The sequence below is a fragment of the Atta colombica genome, unplaced genomic scaffold, assembly GCF_001594045.1.
Source record: "Atta colombica isolate Treedump-2 unplaced genomic scaffold, Acol1.0 scaffold166, whole genome shotgun sequence".
In the NCBI taxonomy this organism is placed as follows: Eukaryota; Metazoa; Arthropoda; class Insecta; order Hymenoptera; family Formicidae; genus Atta; species Atta colombica.
The window spans coordinates 219,145-242,418 of NW_017259257.1; the positions used below are offsets into that span (position 1 = coordinate 219,145).

Sequence of the window (23,274 nt, forward strand, 5' to 3'; positions counted from 1 at the left end):
GAGAGAGAGAGAGAGAGAGAATGTTAAGCAAGAAGATGAGAGATGGGCCAGCTAAAATCAATGCGAGTCTTTCTTTCGCTGCTATTTACAGTTAAGAAACGACAAGTTGGGCCGAAGTAGCGCGACGTGGAAATAAATAAAAAGATTAGTAACGCCAACATGGAAAATCAGGTTATACTGGATATTCTCGTCAAATTCGCAATTCATCTATTTTTATAAATTGTTCGGTGTACGAAGGCTCGGTTCAAGCGAAGTCACGAGTATCCTACGATCTACATCGCACAAGACGATTCTCTTCCTGATTCGTCGAAGACGATTTGAGAGAACGATTCGTTACGCCGGCAAAGAAACGTTGAGGATCCGTTTACTTTGTCAATAAGCCTTTTCCCGGATCGATTGTTACTGAGGATTTCGTATCTCTCGTTTGCTCCGCACGGATTCGGACAATTCGATTAAATAGCTCGAATACCCGAGGCGGGGCGTTTTTTTCCTCGTTCTTTGTTTTTTTTTCCATTGCCCCGCAAAAGCAAATCTTCGTTAAGGTCAGCGAGATTTTTCCAAGGGGCTAGTAGTCGTGCGCGCGGCGCTGACCGTTCGGCGTTCGCTTGCGAGTCTAATACCTTCCGAGTGACTACGCTCATCCCTTAATGAAATTCTTTCTACCGGGACACGACCCATTGGATTGCCTTTGCAGCCAGATCAGGTTTTCTCATTATTGCAAATCCTTCATGCCTGATCCGGTCTGGTCGATGTTATTTTAGTCGCATGCTGCTTCCTACGCGGATGCATTGTTATCTAAATATCGGAAGCCTCGCGGGGTGCGAAAGAGCAGTACGCAGGGCGATAGGATGCGTTCGTTCGTTCGACCGTATCTATGAGAACATAGGAATATTTTACTTGCACGCATGTTGCATGCACAAAGCAATTTCGCACCGGCGCGCATTGAAGTTAGTCACAATCGGGACGCATGATTACCCGTACAGACAATAACTGCATATTAATTTATTGATTATTGGCTATAGCCCGGACGATATAGTATTCATAGAATTTACTATAACAGCAATATATATTCGTGCACTAATTTATTGACCAATAACTCGGCGTGAGTTCTATAACGACGACGAGCCCTGGGCAGTGGTGTGGTGGGGTACCAGAGCTTAACGCATATTATTCTGCATTAATTTACGGGCGGTGCCGATTACGCGGCGGTCAACTTTAATCGGGCGTAATCGAGGAAAAAGCTCACGCGCCGACCCGATGTTGTTAACAACAACAACAAATGAACAAGGGAGCCACTCACCCGTATGCAGTCGTGTATGCTGTTGCACGTGGCTGAGCTGCTTGAACCTGCGGTCGCAGTAGCTGCATTTGTACGGCTTCTCGCCGGTATGGACCCTGATGTGTTGCACGAGTTGGTGATTGCTGGAGAACGACTTGAGGCACTGCTGGCACTGGTGCGGCTTAACTTCGTTGCTGGTGATCATGCCGCCTGGTCCGACGCCGACGCCGACACCGACACCCAGACCGGCCAAACCACCGGCGACGCCGCCGCCGGGCCTCGCCGTCAGTGCACCCGCGCCCAGCTCCCTCGCGTGCATCTGCATCGCGCTCTTGTGCATGAAGATCTGCGAGAAGAACTGCCGGGGTTAGTTGGTACGCTGTACTTTTCACCGAGCAACGGAGGATGGCAGATCGACCCTGACCGCCGCACATTTCGTAGTCGATCGCCATCGTTTTCGCATTGCCGAAACTGAAGAGATTACTTCGTCTTCTCGGATATTGATTGTTTTGTAAAAGATTTGAATATTTAAAAACTTTTAAAAATATTTATTATATTGAAAAGTAAACGAGAAGCGAGGAAATCTCATAATAAATATAAAGAATATTATATTGTAAAAAACCAATTTTTATTAACATAGAAGAATCGTTTAAATGACAATAAGTTCAATGAAATAATACACTGTTAAATCTATAGTGTCAAATTTAATCTAATTTTAGTTGCCATTGCTTCTATATATTGTTATTTTCAATATATTGTTATTTTTTAAAACAATGGATAAATTTGACACTCTGTAGTGTTAATTTGACACTGTATGTATAGTGTCAAATTTATCCATTGTTTTAGTAAAAAAATAACGATTTATTGAGTAGAAGCAATGGTGATTTAAATTAGATTAAATTTGAATCTATAAATTAAACAGTGTATATTTAATACCATAAATAAAAACAGTAGGGAAGAAACACACACATACTTTTGCAATTCTTGTTAACAGTAAAAATGTTCTAAGATATTATATTCTTTTTCACAGTTTCGGCACAAATTTCATAACACGTGCGGTTCAATTGATCCTCGTATCTCTTTGTTTGTAATTTTTATATATATATATTAAGGCGAAATTATAACACTTATAAATCGAGGAGACGCGCGAAATTGTATTATGGTGTTATATATTGTCTAATCTGAGTTGTAGTGGTAGTTGAACTTGGCGATTAGAAGTTACCAAGGTCGTGGTACTGCAAGGCCGAGAGCCAACGTTTATAATCGCGGAACGAAGGTGCGGTGCAACTTGACCTACTGACCGATACTATAAGCTCCAATTCTGAAACCAGCGTGAGAACTTGGAACTCGATGAAATTTGTAACCTAGCTCCTTCTCAGCCTGATTTAGATTTATCGTTATAGCGCGCACGCATATGTTTTACATGAATGCAACATGATTGAACATGTAATTTTACGATCTCTGCAATATATTTAGTACATCTGTAGTACATTTACATTCAATCCATTACGTGTTTTTAAACATTCTGTCAATTGTAGGTGATTATTTCGTTGTTTGGTGCTTACGATTTATTATCCGCTTCATCGATTTCGACAACGAGAATCTCAAGAAAAGAATTCAAAATATCGCGTTCGCAAATATGGAGAATCGCACGACGGTACATACGAGAGCAATTCAATCACTACTCCGATTCTTCCTGAGCGTGGTGAGGAAGAACCGAAACTAATAGAACGGCAGATCGGGCTGCATAGTCGGCGCAGGAACGTTCAATTTCGGGTTCTCCTCATTCGGGAAACAGGTGTTGCGCCAGTCGCGGGTGTGGGTGTAGGTGAACGAACGAAAGGGTTAACGTTAAGACCGTACAGTCCGCAGCAAGAGTGGTCGGGCGAGTAGAATTCGTTTAGGCATGAGGTAGTGGAAGGGCCGAAAACTTGGTGGAATTAAAGAGGGTAGCGAGGAGAGAGAAAGGCAAAGAGATGGACGGATGGACTCGCGAAGACGGCAGAGGATTTTATTAAAATATGTTAAAACTGTAATTAAAATCGAAAAATCTCGTGAGAAGTTTTAAGAATCTTAGGTCACCCCTTTCGCGACGAGAAGAGAGCGCCAGGTTTCATGAGAGCGAGAGGGGAAGAGACGGCCGGGCAGGACGAAGAGAGAATTGAAATTGTCACCGGGGGTTCTCAAGTTTCCGCGAGTTCAATCCTTTCCCCTCGTTCGCCGTTCGACATGACTGTGGATACTTGACGGGGTGACGACAAGAAATCTCAGCGCTCGCTGGGCATCCCTGGACTCTTTAATCCCCGTGGGAGAGGGAGAGGCTGCCCGACGCGATTTTATTCCGCGCTTTTTTCCTCGCCTTTTTCTACCTTCGCCCGGACACAGTCGGCCGGCTGTTGTTCGTCACCGATTTGAATGAAATTGCTCCTGTTTTGCGGTTCACTCAAGGGGGGTAAATGTTGTGAACGCCGAGGCTCCGTTTAATCGATGTACGAACGGTATGCTGATACGAGTATTGGGACGCGTTTGCATCGATTTTGTAGTATAGGTAGAGAGGTATTAAAAAATTATTGACTGAAATAATACATTGAATATATTAACAGAAATAATTGAATATATAGTAAAGATAATGTACGTATTAATATCTATTTTAATTTATATGAAGAAAAGTAATGTTAAAAACATAAATTAAAAATAATATATTAAATATATATTAGAGATAAATACATTAATATAATTTCTTTAATTTATGTAAAAATAGAGTTGCATCTATTATTCGAGTATATATTTTTGTATATGTAGATTGTGTAATCTCAATCAACTTGTTCGATATTTTTAAGGTGTAATTTGCTTGCTAACACGAGTTTTCCCTTTCGAATTCCTTGCCCCTCGTAAACAGACTTTCACGATGATTAACCGGGAGCCGGGAGTGACAGAAGGGTTCGTGAAAAAATGGTTTGATGCTGAGGCAAAGTCGCGTCGCGAATTTTTAACGACTGTCTCAAGTGTCCCGTCGAGATTTTTCTTTAAACATCGAATATAAGACATTTCGCTCATCAAACGACTCTTTACCTTTGTGTTTATGAGATTTTAGAAATTCGAAATTTTTAAATATTTTTATGATTAAATAATTTTAATTCTGATTTGATTTACACTTAGTTTAACGTCGAGATAGATATAATGATTATTGTTTTTTAACGAATCAAGGACTGCTGTTCACGAAAACACTTTAAGCAGAAGTCGTTTAAATCCAGCGAATTTTGGGTCATTACTCTCATAAGCTGATCGCACGAACTGTCAATCTGTATGTTATTGAGAAGTATAGAAAGATTTGTGAGATTTGTCAATAATAGAAACAAACTTAGAGAATACAAACAAAGCTGCGATCCTGCAAGACTCGATTACTGCTGTCGTAAGAATACTTTGTATATAGACAATTATCATGTTTTTTCACGTACTAACGTTTAGATTGCGTAATGACTCATAGGAATAAAACGTATACATTGTGAATGTTTAGACGATTTTTTAATTTCAAATGCATTATTATAAATTAAATTATAAAATACTATAGAAACGGTTCTACTATTTTTTGGTTCTCGAAAGTAATGAGACAATCATAAGATTTCGACACAGACATCGATACAGTACGAACAATATCGACTATTATTCTCGGTGGGAATTTTTCGTCAGAGTTCGGCGAAGATGCCGCGCCTTTCTTAAATTTTAAAACTACGCGATCATTAATCAAATTTTTATCTCCTGGCAGACGGAAAATTGCGTCCCGACGCCCGACCATACTGGCGGTTTGAATCTTTTTTTCTGATTTATTACCGTCGCCAACCGCGGGAAAAAAAGAGAAAGAGAGAAAGAAAGAAGTCGCGGTTGCGTCAGGGCCCGCAAAGAGAAATGGAAAGAGGAAGAAGAAAACGGAAAGAAGAGAGTTGGCCCGCAGGCCGCCGACTTAATGTCCTTAATAATGGAAAAATATATCAAATGACACCCACTGTATTTCCTTAGGAGCATCTCGTTCCGATTCTACTCCTCCCGCCCTACTTCTCCGCTTTTACTCTTTGCGATATTCATATTTTTGCGTCTGTCTCCCTCATCCACCATTTTTTATTAACTCTCGGATTACTTATTAAATCCTATCCGCGTTCTTTCCCTAATGCAGCGAAATCTGACAAAGAAAGATCGTGACTATTTTCAATCTATGTGATTTATTAACGCGTGATAAGAGACTGTTTCGAATCTTATTTCGTATCTGTTTTATTTTGACAAGTCATCTTTGACATAGTTGCGCCAAGGTGACTCGCCGCGGGATTCTCACATGAAAAATGCACGACCTCGTTTTTCTGTTATTCGAATCGCGACGGATGGGTTTGTACCTCACGCCGGCAGGTCTCCTTCTGATGCTGATGCTCGAAGGGATCGTTAACATTTCAGGAGGAGAGCCGGCGTGCAACCCTTTCTTTTTTTTTCTTCTTTCTCTCTTCCCTTTTATCATGAGTTACGTTCGTGAGTAACGTCGGGCCACTCGAAATGGGCTACTTTATACACTTGGAATACAAAGCGAAGGTCTCACCTGCTGACCATATGCCTTCTCTCCACGCGTGTATACACGTACATGCACACGCACACGCAATGCCCTGCGTCCACCCACGCACGCTGGCCGTGCAGCAGCGGCTCACATATGGTATGTCGTTGTTCATATACGCACGTAGGTATATGTGTGTGGATAGTATGCACATACGTGAGTGCATACGTGTACGGAGACAACGTCCAATCTAACCTAGCATGACCTGACTCATTCGCGAACCTACCCACCTATCTATCTAAACTACCGCCGCGGATAGTATGTACACTGTTGTAATATAAAGGAAAAGGGGAAGTACCACCCTCCCTCTTGCCAACTCCCTGTAATTGTCAGCTTTAATCCGCTTGAATCGTTGCACGTTGATCCTCCGCGAGGTATGTTGTCCGTTTCCGGTCGGCACGGACAATCGTTCGCCGATCAGCTGCTTAAAAAGGAAAGAAAGACCTGGCGATTTGATTTCCGCGGAACCGATTTCTGCGGTCTGTCCTGTCTCGGTATCTCCCTACTTCTTGCATCTGTCTAATTTTAGAGTCGAATATAGAGAGATCCTTCAATCTTTACTCATATACCTATTATATTTCATTGAGATTATAGTTTTTTATCTAGATGCAATACATGAATCGTTTAATCGATGGATGATTAACATTGTCTATTATTCGATTAATTTTACGATAATTTCTATACAATGTTACAATTAAACTTAGTAAAAGTCATGAATATGAGATTTTACAATATTTTATTTTAAAAAAGTAGAGAAAAAATATTTTGGTTTTGATAAATGTATTGATTCAATATTTCAGACAAAAAAAAAAGAAATAAAATTTTGATACTACAAGCACCAAGGTGTGTCTCTTTTTTCTTCTGCATACGGTAGGCAAAATCGGGCTTCCTGTTTCGTCGGCGGATAGGATCAAATAACACGACGCGGCACGTCGAAATTAAGGATGCCGAAAGGTAGTCGTTATCCTGCGGCTGTGGGTGCTGATGAAGAAAAAAAAAAAGAAAAAAAAAGAAATGGTCAGACCGTGAGATCGCGCGATAGTAGGCTATCGATCGTATTAATGTGCGTCGGCGGATAGTCGAAATCCAATGTCAAGAGTGCAGGATCGCGCCAGGCGAATATCGGCGATCGAGCGAAAGTCTATCAATGATCGGCTGGCCTTGCGGTCTTGTTGCTCTCGACGTTGTAACGCTATATTCGGTTCGTATAACTCGATGATATAACGGGTATACAGGGTCGTCATTTCCATCTGGGAAACTAATCGAGGACAACGGCGCGACGGCAAGAGTGACGTTTACTTTTGTGAGTGGGAAAAAACAATTTCAATTCAAAAGTTTTCCGACGCGAGCTGTGCCAACTTCCATGAGAGTGATCAAATATGCAACGGTCATTTTTAGCGCCATTTCTCGAAAATGTTATATATTAATAAGCATTTTCGGCCGTTTCTGTCACGTCGATATTTTCGGAAATATCTGAACGCTCGTCATGTGCCACTGATTTTAGCGTGACATGTGACACCTTAAAGGCGAGAGATCTGAACGATCGAAGATTGTACAGCAATGACTAGATACGAAACAGGTTTGTGTTTCGATCGCACGACGATTGTCTAGCGAACACCCTCCGTTTAACGGCGAGTAAAGACACTCATGCGGGTATAACCATAATTCGAATCACGTAGATAATTTAATAAGCGGTCATCAGGTAGCAATCTCCACTTAGTGATTAATCATCGGATTAACGAGTAAAGTACATCTAGGGATGGTTATACATATGTATACTACGAACATAAACTACTTATCGTGTAAGTCTTCCCCTTCAAATAAATTCTTCCTCTTTCAATTCATGAACAAGATTGATTTCAATTGGTTTATCCGCAATTTTCTTTTTTATCCTGATATTATTTTTCAATATTTCTGTTTTCATTATTTCTGTTAGTATTGTATTATTATTATTATCATTAATTATTAATGCGAAAAAAAAATTTGTAAAAGATATCAAACAGAAATTTAAGAAGCACGTTTTAGTTCTAATAATTAGATAGATTAGAGATTCAGACATTTTCAGGCTTTATATTCGTTACATTCATTATAGAGTCGTGTGTCTATAACTATTCAGTACGCGTGGCAAACACGCCCTCGGGGATAAACTCTCTTTTAGCGCCACGTGGTCACCGTTCTCTCCTAGCGTGAATTTTCGATCCTCAGCCTCAAACTAGCCGTGGAATATATCCATCAATAATTACCTGAGGCGGCAAGTGGTGATGAGGATGCTGATACGTTGGTGGTACGTACGGCGGGTGGCTTGGCGGATGGTTGTGGGGGTGAGGTCGGGGGTGGTTTTGATGCTGGGCTTGCGGTGGGAGCGGTTGGGGCGCGGGGGGCGGTGTCCAAGGCCCGTGGTTCGGCCCGTGGCTTTCATTGGTGCCATACATCTTCAGGGAAGAATCTCGAGCACGCAACCTGAAGAGTCCCACCCGCCCCGATCCATGCGCGACAACACGAAAGGCCCCGGCACTGCCAGCATGATCGCGAGCGCTCGCGCACCCTTCGATCACTCGATATGGAATTTAAAGTCACGTCCCGAACTGTTCCAGCATACGAGAGAATGTCACTTTGTGTGTAGACACGAAGGTATCATCGCCACTTGTAACACGTGACTTTGAAGTTCATGTCGCGATGAAGGAAACATATACGAATTCACCCGCGGATCGCTATTGTTGTAAAGTTCACAGAGAATAGCTTTCTAGAGGGTGATATACGACTAGAATGGACCTCGGTCCAGCCGATGACCGTAGTAGAATCTACGGCGTTTGGTCCCTGACTAGCTGAACACAGACTTTTGATCATTACGCGAGAGTAATATTTGCCCTCCGCGTACGCGGTGCATGCGGACTGGCTCTTCGATCGCCATTGTTCCGATCAATCTCATCCACCGATCTTTTTCCCAAACGGCGACTCTTCATTGTGCGCGTTTCACGTCTCAACGTGGGGCGAGGCCTCTCCGATTCTCGACAGGGCCTTACGTAATCGAGTATGGGGAAATCGCCGCGTGAGGGAATGATAGCGGCTGCCTTCGCATGCGTTTACGGAACCCCATGATTTCTTTCTCTTTGTTTTATAACAGGGCATGTGAAAGATATCGTTTGTCGTTTGCCGCGATTACTTTCCCAATCGGCCAATTAATGCTCGTACGTTCCATGAATGTGTGCAAGCGGCAGACTGTTGTAAAGCCCGATGATCAGACCTCTTCATTAACTCTCGTTACGATTCCCTTTGATGAGGGACACGGCAACGATAGGCCCGTCGCGACACGCTCGTTGGCGAATGGACCTTACCCTGACCGACCCGGCGTTCGACCGATCATCCTTTGCGCAACGGTACCGCTGTGATCGTTGCGTAAGCACGTGCCACGGCCTTGCACTCGCGAACAAAGTCCTTGGCGCCGAAAGCTATCGTTGCGAGAGAGGAAGTGATCGAGAAGAGGATTTCTTCGTTAATTCTCTCTGCACTTTTATCTCATTTTTTTTCCTTTTTTCCTTAGAATTAACGAAAGCCTTTGTTTCTAATAATTTATCGAATCACGAATGTTTGCAATGAATCAAGCAGATTCTCTCGTCGTTTCTGTGATGTGTAACGTGAACAGTTGTTGCGAGTTTCTTCTGATTTCAACAATCTCGTCTCGAGTCAGCACGCGGTATCGTACTACTTTCGTTCACCACGCTCGTTGCGATCGGGTAACTGTGGGCGCGCGCGGCCGTGCGACGACGGCTGGACGGTCCGCGCGATCAGGATACCGGGGGCCGCGCGATGAGAGGTGTCCGACGACTTTCATGAGATGAACCACAACGTCCGTCAACTATCACTTTTTCCCACCCGGGAGGAGTTTTTTTATATACACCGGGGGTAGACTCTCGCGCGGGTAGACCGGATGCAGAAGCGCAGACGTAGCGCTGTACGCGAGCGTGTGGCGTCTCTCGCAAACTAAACCGGCCCAAAGGGGGGGACACGGCGATTTCTTGGTCTCCGTCCGCCGTCTGTACGTGCGTGCGCTAAACGGGGGACGGTTGAGAAAAAAAGCGGCGTCAGCGCGCGCGGTGGAAAGGCGCGCTGATAAGGCGGCCGTGGTGAACGAAAAATCCGCTGGCTACTCGAAGAGATATCGATTGAAATAACATGATATATTCCGGGGGAGAGGGAGGGAGGAGCATATCTGCCAATCGGTACGAACGACACAGCAGAAACGACCAATCGTGCCCGTACAGCTTCATGCCGCTCTTTACGCGAGCTATCTCTCCTCTTTCACGCAACCCCCCTTTGCTAGCTGGCCCCCTGCTCTGCCCCCTGCCTGCCGTTGCGACTTCTAGTCATACGCGTCCTTCTCTTCGCCTCCTTGCCTCTCCTGGCCGTCTTGTCCTCGTGCCCGCTTCTACTCCACCGCCGCCGTTACTTCTCTTCCTCCACCCTCTGCTCGCTCGCGGGCGCACGACTAGAGAGAGGAGAATGAGAGAGAAAGGCGCGTACGTTCGCGCGCGCGATGGGCGAACGGTGAAGTGAGAGAGGGGAAGGGGGGGGGGGAGCGATCCGGCCGGTTCAGGAAGTGTGTGCGCTGATCGAGGTGTCATCCTCGACCCGATGGATTTTTCCACTCGTCGCCCATGCATTTTTCTTTGTGTCATCGCGAACGATAATGATCCTCCTCCGTTAAGCCATCCGTCCATCCCTCTTGTTCTGCCACCTCTCCCGCCTACGCGTCTCTCATCTCGCCAGGAACTCATACGTCGGATTCAGAGGGTGACGCATCATCATCCACGCTGCGATCGGTACGCGACGCGACGTAGGGATTAGGGGACGCGGAAATTACCGTCGAATGATGTGCAAGGGGATAATTCGAGTTGCGTCTTGCCACGGAAGCATCGACCTTTGCAAATTCGATGGGATGGTTTCGTGATGGAAGGGGAGGAGTGTGACACTCTCTCTCTCTCTCTCTCTCTCTCTCTCTCTCTCTCTCTCTCTCTCTCTCTCTCTCTCTCCCTTCCTCCCCCTGCCACCCTCTTTTCCGCTCTTACATATATTATAATATTCCATTATATAGTAATATATATTAATACAGATATTGATTATCCGATTACAGCTAATTTCCGAGTGGAAAGTCCGATATTAAGCTTTAATTAATTGCGAATCGCGCCGAATAATTTTGGACTAATTTAAGGACTACATGCCACCAGCCTTTCGAGTTATCGGATAAGCTCCACGATAAAGTGAGCCATTCAATTTCTGGCACCTTACCAATCATTCCGCCGCTCGTACATGATGCATATATCTAATGAAATGTGCGGAGATAACGTACTGGTCGATATTGGGATAAAAATGCACGAGGATAGTGAAGAGCGCTCTCGATCAATTTCGCAAAACCACGTGAATCGTCTTCGTAATTTGTTAATAGAAGTTTCGACGGTTCTCTCATCCATCTTTATAAAATATAATTCTGTTACAAGAGTTATTCGTTATAAGTATAACGCTCGATTTTCCATTGTTATAAATTGTAGAATTCCACAGTTGAATTCAAATAGCACAAATTTCCTCTTGACTTAAACATTAAAGAATTTAATTAATTCAATGAATTATCATTAAATCCTATTAGTTATTTATACCTAACATTATGTATAATATTCAATAATCATATTTAGATGACAATTCACATTTGAGGTTCGATCGAACGGATTGAAAGTTCGATTTCCATTGGTTATCTCTCGCCGCGCGCTCGCCATGCTCTTCCCTGTCTTCGACGATTTATTTTGGGCGTGGAGTCGCGAAGGTTAACGGCGTAGAAAAGTGCGTGCTAAAAGCGCGTCCGCCTAGAGAAGGAGAGAGAAAAAAACAGGGCGGAGTCTGCGATGGAGACTCTTCGCCTATCCATCATGGCTGCTTTATCAGTGACGCGTCGCGATAAGACGCTCACCACACGTTCGCGCGTGTGCATGTTCGTGAGAATTCTCAATGGGGCCGGAAGAAGAGAACACGTGACATGGCCGTGTCTTTTTCTCCGGTTCTCTGATCTTTTTTTTTCTCTTCTTTCGAGAGATGGACGCGAGAGGGATTGCAAAAGTCCCGAAAGTTGTTCCTGAGCCGAAACTTTCAATCGGATTATCCACATCGGCGAGATCTCCGTTCTCTGCTGGATGAAGGTCGACTTAACGTAACGGATAAAAAAAATTTGATAAAAGCCGACTATCTACGTGAATATTAAAAAAAATCGGAATATCATGAGACGAGCGTGTTATACTTTAAATATATCTTGCTAACATATGTTTGGACATTTTGTGAAAATATTCTTTCGTTATATTATATTTATTTCCAATTCATATTTCGGTTCTGTTTCAAAATTTCAGTTTGCACTGCATTATTCAAGTTTACTTCGTCATTATCTTTCAATATTTTATTTCTTGATAAATATTAAAAAATATTATAGATCTGCGTATAAATTTTGAATCACGCATTTTTTAACATATCTATATTTAACATATCTATATTTTTTTATTCGTTTGTGTGTATGCGAAAGTAGTAGCTATTTTCTAATCAGAATATTAATGATCAACAACGTAAATATAATATAATGATAAAGTTATTAAATGGCACTGCGATGGAGAAAAACAGTACACGAAAAACACACACACACACATACACACACACACATGCGCGCGCGCGCGCGCGCGAAACGCAGAGAGAGAGAGAGAGAGAGAGAGAGAGAGAGAGAGAGAGAGAGAGAGAGAGAAGTGCAACGACCATAAGTTAGCTGCGCAGCATGTGGCGTAGTGTATAGTAGAATAACTATGTAGAGAAAGTGTATCGGGAGATATCGAGTAATACAAGACAATCGAGATATCGTATTGGAAGTTTGTTCAAGTTGACGGTGTTTTGAATGTGTTATTAAAACATCATAAAAATAAGCCGTGATTTCATTCGGTCTTTTTTGAATTTCTATCGCTTTTCATATGTAAATACGCTTAAAAGAGAAGGATCAAGCATGAATCGAGATATATCAATTAAGCCCATTAATTCACTGTCAGTAATAAGACTGGTTAAGCGGTAACTTCGGTCTGGACAAGTCGATCCGAACGAACTCGCCAATCGAGAATTATTTTGCGTTGCTAATATCTTGGATTAAGCCGCTAATGTCTCATGACTATTAGGCATGTTAAATAATTGAATTATTGATACTCCTTTTCGCGTGCGACCGCGGACGGGATTTATCGAGATATCATGCGAACAACGTCGGATGGTATACTGCACGGATATTATCACGTATATCGAAATAACGCGCGGCCGCGGCCGGGCTGCGCTCGCGTTTTAAATTAAAGAGCGGTTTACAGTGTGTTTGTTCGATCGCGCGTTAATGTGTATCGCGGTATCGCCGTGGTATCGCCGTCCGATCGTGCGATCGTCGCACGGATAAAGAGCGGGCCATTAACTCCGTAAATACCCCGGTATATATCGCGACAATGAGAGCGCTTGGCCGCACGTTATTCGCAGTCAATACTTTTCCCTATCGCGCGACCGCAGCGTGCGTGTATGAGAAATAAGAACGGCGCGGGACGGGGAAAAAAAAGAAACGAAGCGGAGGGTGGAGGAAGGCGGCGGCAAAAAGAAGACGCCACCGCGCGAAGGCCGAGGCGCGCATTCTCGTCGCCACCCCTTCGCGAAATTACTGACCATGGGCAACGCAAGCAGCGCGGAAAGAAAGAAAGAAAGAAGGAAAGAAAGAAAAAAAAGAAAAGAGGAAAGAATGCGCGGCAGCAACGTGAATAAAAAGAACTCGAGCACGAGCGTCGGTCGATGTCGGAGATGCGGGGAAAGGAGCGGATGAGGGATAGGTGGGGGAGGGGCAGAACATCGCAATAAAAATAAACTGCTGTTCGAGGGGCTGAAAGCAGAGTTGCAAATCGAGCGAGGGGATGCATATGAGAAGCGTGAGAGAAAAAGAGAAAGAAGTGGGAGAAGAAGGGAAGTAATATAGCTGAAGAAGAAAGAGAACGGCGAAAGAAGGCAGGTAGGAGAGGGGAGGAAAATAAGGGGAATAACGAAAGAAGCAAATAAGAGTCTCTGTGTGAGCCTCTTCTTCCTCCACCGCCGCCGCCTCCACCACATCGCCGCCTTCGCGTTGCCTCCTGCCGTAGTGGGGTGGGAGGCATTGAACAAGAAGGCGCGAACAGGGACGCGCGGGGCAAAGTAGAAAGGCTGAGCGAGAGAAAGAAAGAAGTGGGGAAAGAAGACGAGAAGAGAGAGAGAGAGAGAGAGAGAGAGAGAGAGAGAGAGAGAGAAAATAAAAGTCTGGCAGGCCTTGGCTGCTGCAGTCGTCGACAGCCGTGTTGCCAAGTCTCATTTGTTTATCATAGTTCTCCAGCCTCCGGTCTCCCGAAGCTCCGGAAAAAATAAATCTCGCAATTCCCGGTCGAATTTTGCACTCACACCCGCGAGTTTCATGCATTCGCTATCGGCGATGATGTAACCCGCTTGCGATCCGGTCGGTAGGATTTCGATCTGGCTTTCGCTAAAGTATTGCGGCACAAACGTAACAAAATTATGTCGTAAGAATAAAACAGAGTTGCTAATGGTGAGAGAAAATCGAGAAAAGTCAGAGAATTTTTTCTGTTTCATTAACAACAGCAGAAAAATTTTAATAATGGATAAAGAAAAATTTGAGAAAAAGTATTATTTGATGAGATGAAGGAATTAAAAATGAAAAAATTAAAAATTATTTATGTCTGGCAGAATTCAAGATCGAAGAAACAGATGAAAAGATATAAATGCTCTTTTAAAAGCAAAATTAAAATTGTTCATTAAAAAAATGTTTTATAAAGTACTATAAAAGTATTTTATTTTGTCATTTTCCATTAATTTTTTATTTTAATTAATAACAAATTTTTATATTTTTATATTTACATTTTTGTTTTTATTGTATTTGATTTTTGGCTTTTTAGTCAGACAAATTTTCTCCGACTAAAAATGAATGAGAAAATAGGGAAAAATTAGGGGATTTTTTCTGTTTCATTAACAACTGCGCTAACGATTAACTACGCTGCATTTGTCACTGCAATCGAAAATTAATTAATTAATTCGCGTGACGCAATCGCGCATGCATGTCACTCAGGGATTCTGTGACCGATTCGTTCCGCAAGGTAATAACTATGGTTTATACTTTCTCGAACGCCATTGATCTCCGCCAGTAACGATCAGAGAAAATCACAAGGCGATGACAGAGGGAAAGAATCTGCACCACCGACCACGTCTACGGATAGTCTACACGTGAGACACTTAAACTTTATGCGCAATCTGATTACTCGTATAATGGAAAGCTGCGGTTGCGTTTTATCGTTTATCTACGGAGATTACTTATAAGGCGGATTTACATATTCTGCGCATAGACCATCCGTCGCACATTTACGCATGATCTATTTGCGAAATAGATTATTTAGACTATTCGACAATTAGAGAGAGAATATTTGAATAAGAAAAAGATGTAGTAATAATTTTTTATTCTCATAAATTGAATTTTATTCTGAATATTTCTGTGAAAGAAAAATCGACTTTAAACTCATCGGAAAAGTTCGTTTGACTTGAATATTAAATTGAAAAGCCCGACTTGATTTCGCTCTCTTATTTCGATCTCGTCTCGGTCGTCGCGTAGACTTGTCAACTTTCTGAGTCATCGTACGTGCACGCATTCACGCACGCATGCACGCATGCACACGGTCGGTCCGCGCATGCGTACGCAATGTGCACACGCTCGTGCTTCACACACGCGTATAAATATGTATACACCTCCTCGCGTACAACCGACGCTCGTGATCGCGGACTCGCCGCGCTCCATCGTCCCTCCCTTTACCCCCGCCGCCCTCGTTGCCGGGCCCTCATGCACTTACAAACGTTTGCATACAAATATACCGGGTATCTCGATGGGTGGTATGCTGATTAGGGAATCCACGCGCAAATTCTTCCATTATTTATGGATCCTCATTTTTAGGACGATGGCGTTACGCCTCGCCGCGCCGCCCTGGCCGACTCAGAGTAATTTAACATTTTCTTCGTGCTGGGATATTTTAGTTTTAATCGCTGTATATCGATTCGTGGCCGGACAACGGTCGATGCTGTCGGCGATGCGACACGAATTCGCGCCGTTCGCCGTCGGTTACCGCGACGCTGCGGAAGAAGCGGAAGAGCAATTGCGAAACATAATGACCGAATCATTGTTCATTATTTACGTGATCTTTATCGCTTCTCTCCCGATTCGCGAAAGTCCACGTTATCGATTCGCCCACGATCGCGTGAGATAGCACACTCGCTATCGGGATCGAGCTTCTTTTCGCGACGATCCTCACATTCTGCAGCCTCTCTCTATTTCTCCATTTCTCATCTTTGTTCTACTATTCGTCCCCTCTTTCCTTTCGTGTCATCGTGAGAACGTCGTCGATAACGAACGTCCGACGACGACGTAGCACACGCGAGGATTGTGAGAGCTTACACGCGCGTTCGCTCCGCACGCCTGATTTCCAACAGCGTTCAATATTTCCGCATTCTGCGGAATTACGAACGAGGACGCTCTCTCGGCCGTGTACGTATTGTAGGATGCGGTTGCATTCTTATGCCGCAATTGTTTCGGCTTCGCCCAACTGTCCGCAAGTCGAATGCAACGAGTTACATCACGATTGCGCGTACGTCATACCCGCTATACCGATAGCGCGCCGCGATATTCCGATTTGCGTCGATGAAATTATTTTCTGCTTGCGTAAAGAAATCTTTAATAAACCGTTTTTTCATTTCACGTATATATTAATAACGACGAGTTGAGTAGGCGATTCAGATATAGCGCACAGATGTAATGAAAATAAGAGTTACAGAAAAAAACATATTGTAGGTGTGTTAAAATCAGTCCAGACTTAAGTCCCTGTTGAAAAATTTCGTGTTGAATTTTTAACATATCTGAGTATTAATTTAATGCGATGTGATGATGTTATTTGAATATTCAACATTTTTTGGTGTCAAAATAACACAATTTACGAGTAAATAGGCAAATAAAATAAAAATAATGTAGTTTAAAACGTAAATACTAAGATAATTGAATAAAATAACGTGTTTTAACATATCATAAATGTCAATTTTACTGAAAAATATTCTTTCACAGTTTGCATACAAATTGCATGTTACATTTTTTATGTTAATTTTTTCCATAATATTTGTGTTACTTTCTCTCTAACATATTTATTTTGCATAAAATTAACTCAGAAATTCGAGTGGACCGTTTGGGACAAGTGAAATATATTTAACACAAAGTTTCCAACTATGCGGGATTGCAGCGAACATTAAATATTCGTTTTAGAATTAAGTTTTTTTGCTTTCGGAAGAGGAGGAGAGGAGAGGAGGTCACGCTGATAAGTGTCGCGGGGTCTGATCCAGATGCGTAACGGCGCGCAATGTTCGCGCGGCTATTCGCGCGAGTTGTCGTTTACTCGTCGCACTTTCGGTACGGTAAGAAAAAGGGCGAATAATACCGGATTTAAGAACCGGCTGCATCCGTGCAAGACCGTGTCAGATTACGCGCCGGTTTTCCGTCCTCCTCTCCGCGGACCCCTTACACGGTCCCAGTCCCTTGCTCTCGCTGTCTTGGGATCGTGCTGCGTTCCGCGCGCACAGAACAGCGAGAATTGCAAGTGACGCTTGGGCTGCATGCTAGCAAACGAGCCGCGATAAATGGACTTCGATATTAATTAAGCCGACGTTCAGCTGACGCGCGACGCGACGCGTTACAGATCGGTATGCGCGGCACGGCGCGGCGAGTCGCTCCGTTTTTATTATTCGTGGTGATCGAAGCCGCGTCGTAGTAGCGGCGCACCGGTAGCGGCTTTTTCGCATTCATACGGTAATGCAATTCCGTAATATTCCGTTTCGCTTTGTCGTTTTTTTTTTTCCTTTTCTCACAGTGCTGCACGCCGTCTCCGTCGTCGCAAAATGCTCAGCGACAAAATCCTTTTTTCACGCTCAAAGATGCTCTCAAGTATAGAAATGAAAAAAATAGATTTTTTTAATTTGGAAAAAGCATCAGATAAATTAATTTCTTATGATAAAAATCCATTTTTTTTTTTTACGAAAATATAGAATTCATACTGTTTGATATATTAATATTATTGCTTATAATTATTCAAACTATAGATATTTTATTTTTTATTCCGACTCTGAAAGCTAATAAAGTGACCTATACTGTGTTTAACACATAATACTTTATTAGCATAATTGACACAGTTTTGTTGTATATTGATTGTGATTGTAAGTATTCTAAATTTTTGAGGTAACGTCCTAATATAATATCGATTCAAGAATAAGTTGAAGAATAGTTCGATGAATGTTGTCTCTCTAATTTAAATTTAGAATGCGTTCAATTGCAATCTATAATATACAACGAAAACAGCGTCAATTTAATAATAGTATGCAATAATAATATTTACTTAGCTTTTAAAATCGGAGTATAAAATATCGTTTAAACAATTATGAACGATAGTATGGCACTTGGTTATTGTATTACATTTTGATATTTATAGCTATTTTTACACAAAAATCTTTTGAATGAATGCAAAAACTGAATTCTGGAACAACAATATACTATCAAAAATTGTCAAATACTCCAAAAAAAAATATATCCAGATAAAAAAACTTTCAGGGTCGAAAAGTATCTTTTTACTGAGTTTTTAATTGAAAGTGTCTAGTTTTATTTGTTATAGTCATTTTCATCTCTATTCTCGACAGAGGCTGCGGAAGCCTGGTGGGGTCCTCGCAGCCGCTGGCGTCATACGGCCCCGCTTGTGGCAGTAACCTTGCGCTCTCGCGTCACGTTATTTTTTTTTTTTATCATATCAAACGTATGCTAACAGTCAGCGTGACGTGACGCGACGCGATGCGACGGAGCGGGCGGGCGGACGCGGCCGATCGCGGTCGCGGCTGCGGCAAGCCGGCAAGGTAAGACAATATGAGCAGACTTGTCGGTGGTCAGTACCACCGGTACAGTCTGTGGAAAATCATTCTTCCTCGCTCTCCTTCTGACTCTTTGTTTTCATTTCCTGCGCGCCTACTCCCGAGCAGCATGCACGAAGTCAGCACGCTAGTCACGAGAAACGGGGCTTTCAGAGAGAGAGCTACCGGCGACAGCTGGAGCTCGGGGCCGATAAGTCGCCACCCGATAAGTCGTAGAATATTGTAGCGATTATCGTAAAAAGAAAAGGGTGTATAACGCCTACGAGGCGCAGGAAAGGTCGAGCTGCAAAATCGATCGATGAGTTAAATGACGACGTCGCGGAACGAAAATTATCTTAATTAACGTCAAGCCGCGACATATAGCGGTGTAATAAATTGGCGCTTTCGTGGACTTTTACGCGAGAATGCAAATATCGAAAATATCGTTCGCGCGAAACGACACTTGCCGCTACTGTTGGCATGCCAGCCACGTTTGCGTTTGCGAGTCGGTCGATCGGGCGACGCAGCATTAACGTCTCGATATCCGTGCAACCTTGACCGAGTACGCGACCGATTGCTGAATCCTCGACACTGCAATGGAGACGACCCTGACGCGCCGCCGGTGAGAAATTGCGCGCGACCAACGGTCGAGTTCTAGCTATCTTATCGTCGTATCATCCGCGAACGAAGAATTTTTTTTAAGAATAAACTCGACGAGTTTGATATCTTTGATGGTTTTAACAGCGAAGTAAAGCTTGATTTCATAGGAAAACTATGCGTTATTAATATTTCACCGTTTTTACGATATTTTTTTTTTCTAAGAGAATCTTGCGGTCACTGATTTTGCTCCGCTGCTAGTCGCTGATGAAAGAAAGCCGGCGAACTGTCTTTGATAATCTCTAATTTATTTTAATGACGCCGAAGCGTGACTCGGGGAAGAGAAAGAGAGATGAATCAGAACGAGACGGAGACTCGGCGAGACTTCGGGAGAATGCCGAACGCCTCCGACGCCGCTACGTTGTCGGAGGTCAGGTTCACCAGCCGCACGATGCGCTCGATCTCTTTCTTCACTCCTCGTTTTCGATGCGCAGATGAATGCTCGAAAGATCAACGCGATTAGAACTGCGATAATCGGTTTTTTTTTGGCCAAGTTATGCAAGACGTGTAAGTGTTGCAAAGTACACGCAAAAAGTTTCAAACGCGTCTGAGTATAAAAAGCATCTGACTTTTAAAAATGAATGAAAAATTGTTAATACGTAAAAATAGCGTTGTTATTTTTAAAAATTTTATTTATAATTATTTATGATTTCAAGCAAAAATATGTGATTTTTTTTTTTTTCGTGTATTCTATATAATGTCTGTCGTAATATGCATTATTTAATTGGTTTTCGATAGATCGTAAAAGTATGAATGAGAATAGCGATTAAACATTGACACGATTTTGGAGTGCAGTCGAAGTACGAAATATCGTGACGCCATGTGGCGAAGGTCGCGTAACAACGCGTTCTTGCGAAGGTCTCGTGCAAGCGGGATCAACGTTCCCAGGACGTAAGAGAATAGTCAAAAGTAACACCGAGTCAAATCGCGTGGAATCCGAAGGCCCCGAGAGTGCCGTGCTGCACATCGTGGCTCACGGTCGAGTCGTCCGCAAGTGGCGCGCCTGGCAGAGAGAGAACGCAGGATGCTGGCCGCTGCATCTTGCATATATGTATGTTTTATGTCAGCGTGCATTCTGCATTCGCGCCGTTGCCACATCCTCGAGTTCTTTCTCTCTCGCTGCTTCTTTCCCCGCCATCTTCTCATTCCGTCCTCCCTTTCTCCACGACGTACACATCGCGTCTTTTCTTCTCATTAAATCCCGTCCTCCTCGTCTCTCCCGCCTTTCGTCTTTTCTATCTTTTCTTCGGTTTCACCCGCGCTTCGCAAAGACAGCGACAGTGTCAATGAACTCGGAAAAGCGAATGCTCGCACCGAAAAAGAGGAAAGCGCGTTACAATATAGCCTCGGTATGCTTAATAGATCGCTTGTTCAGATAAATAACCCACTCGAGTCATGCCAAACGAAACATTAAGCAGCATCGAGCACAAGCTCCGATTGTTGCCCGCCGTTGATCAACCGCGACGATGTAACAAGATGACTGGCTATCGCGGGCCGATAATTTTTCCTCTACTCTGTGAGAGAGTGTTCGGAGCTCGTTATGTCGTCCGAACAAAACGAAGCTTATCCCGCATCGCGAGTTTTTTCGCAGCTCATAGGTAATTCAAATGTCTCCCCTCGTCGAACCTCGGCGAAATTCCCACGAGAAACTCGCGGGAAGGGGTTGGCTTTTTGCCAGCGAAATAATTTTTCTTCGTACATACGCGCGATCCGCACGTGGTATCTTCTCTTGTTCATGTCTTTTCTTCGCCCCGAACAGTCCTCGCTCTTTTATTATTTTAATTAAAGTTCTAGAACTTTACTTTTATTCGTTCAGTTTTAGAAAAAAGAGTGTTATATTTCCTTTTTATTTTATAATAAATGTTCTCGAAGAGTTTATTAGCACACGAGCAATTTCTACCTTCAATTTTATCTTTCTTTCTCTCTCTTTGATTCTTTTTCTCTCTCACTCTCTTTTTCTCCCACAAACTCTTCTCGCCTCTCACTCTCGACTCTCATTTCCTTCTACACGCGAACGATCTCGTCGCCTATGCTGCTTGTTGTACCGGCTTGAGAATCGCGAAAAATACCGATGCATAGTATTACGCGGAATTTATGCAGCCAAGCCCGTGCATATGAAACCATCCGGGACTAGTTTCTTGCCGACTAGCAAGTGACGGAGCGTCACGGGAGGTCGATCAGTCCGTCTCGACATTGGAGTAGGTCGAGACGCGCCTCGGACCTCCCCGCTCAATCAGTATACTCCGAAAAAGAGACACGGTCAACGTCGATCGTGATTTAGATATCTGTATTCGTGGTCCATATTTAGCGCTAAATGTGACTGTCTGATTATGAATTTTTTTATCTCATTACGTGAGTTTATTTATCATATCACGCAAATCATATGATGAAAAACAGAATCATTGGGCGCTAAGTATAGAATATGCATGAATCAAAATATACTGGATCGACTGATTTTAAGTTTGCGGAGCTTTTATAGATTTATTCGCGTAATTTGAGATAATTTCGTTAATGAATTTAAGAAAAATGCTCGCAAGCAGAATCGAACGGAGTGTCGGCAGATCGAACTTTGTTCGAGAGTAACAGAGACGCGGGAAAAATGCAAGTTTCACAGAGTGCGTGGTGTAAGGCTTTCGCGAAACAGTAAACACGGAGATCTTTCTTCTCGAGTTTCTCAGCATCGCGTCATCTAGTGGGCAGTGTCGTTCGCGCTCGAAGGAGCGCGTCGTCCTCGTTCCGGAATGTGTGACCGCGGTACGCGATCCTGAGGAAGGACGTGTTTGACGTGGGGTCGGTCTTAAGGTTAAGCGCCAAGCGGCCAGTTTCGTGAATGTGAATGACGTGTGAAGGAAACGCGTGGACAGCGAAGACGTCATTGTCGTCCTGGCCGGTTCCGTTTGCGGTACCGGAACTATCGGCAAGTTAGCCATGTTAGTTTTACAATGGAAGCAAATCCGGAAATGAAACGAGATGCCAGGACATTCGCTTACGGTCCAGTTGCTCCCCCTTTTCCTCCGCGTGATGATACCAAGTTTTACACGCAGTCAATGGAGGGATACCAGTCAAGTACTAGTTTATTTGTTTATCTTCTCCATCACTTTTTATTCAGGAAGGTGAGCGAGTAACTTGACTTACATCCCTATTGACTTCGATTGACTATATATTCATAGTTTTCCATGTTACCTCTTACCTCTCGTGAGCGAGTCTCTACAGTAGGTGGATCACAGTTAAATCGCGGTAGGAGCTAGGTAAAAAGATCACAAAATATGGCACACTGTTGCCCGAGTTCATCGTTCGGCACTTCGCGGCGCGGCTGGTCGTTCTGGTGGGGGCGGCAGGTCCGGTGGAGGAGGATGACGAAGAAGAAGAAGAAGAAAAAGAAGAAGAAGAAGAAGACTATATGAAGATAGGGGGAGAGATTTGAGAAAATGGGGAAAGAACGAGGAAGAAGAACATTTGGAGAATTGACGGAAATGAAATACGCAGAAACGAGAAAGTGAGGAATGGAGGACGAGACGACGAGAGGATCTATCCAGCACACTGTCAGCTGTCAACCGCGCGCACGTTGGCGATAGTCTTCTTTTTCAAACGTTACTGCTACTCAACTCGAGACGAGACAGATCGACAGTTCGATCTTTGAGGTTCTCTTACGATCCCCTTGAAAGTCTCTTACATTGGCCCGCGAAGATGGACGCGATTTCTTCATGAAAGTTTCCTTATAACAACGAGTTATGGCAGTCTCTCT

The 23,274-nt window shown here is 43.4% G+C and overlaps 1 protein-coding gene across 1 annotated transcript in view; it reads right to left on the bottom strand.

Annotated features, from left to right (window-relative positions):
- LOC108686222 (zinc finger protein 853) overlaps nt 1-23,274 on the bottom strand; it is a 73,700-nt gene that overhangs the window by 38,608 nt on the left and 11,818 nt on the right. The window contains exon 3 of the mRNA XM_018191392.1: nt 1,301-1,625. Coding sequence (XP_018046881.1) covers nt 1,301-1,625 — 325 coding nt within the window. The remainder of the gene's footprint in view (nt 1-1,300; nt 1,626-23,274) is intronic.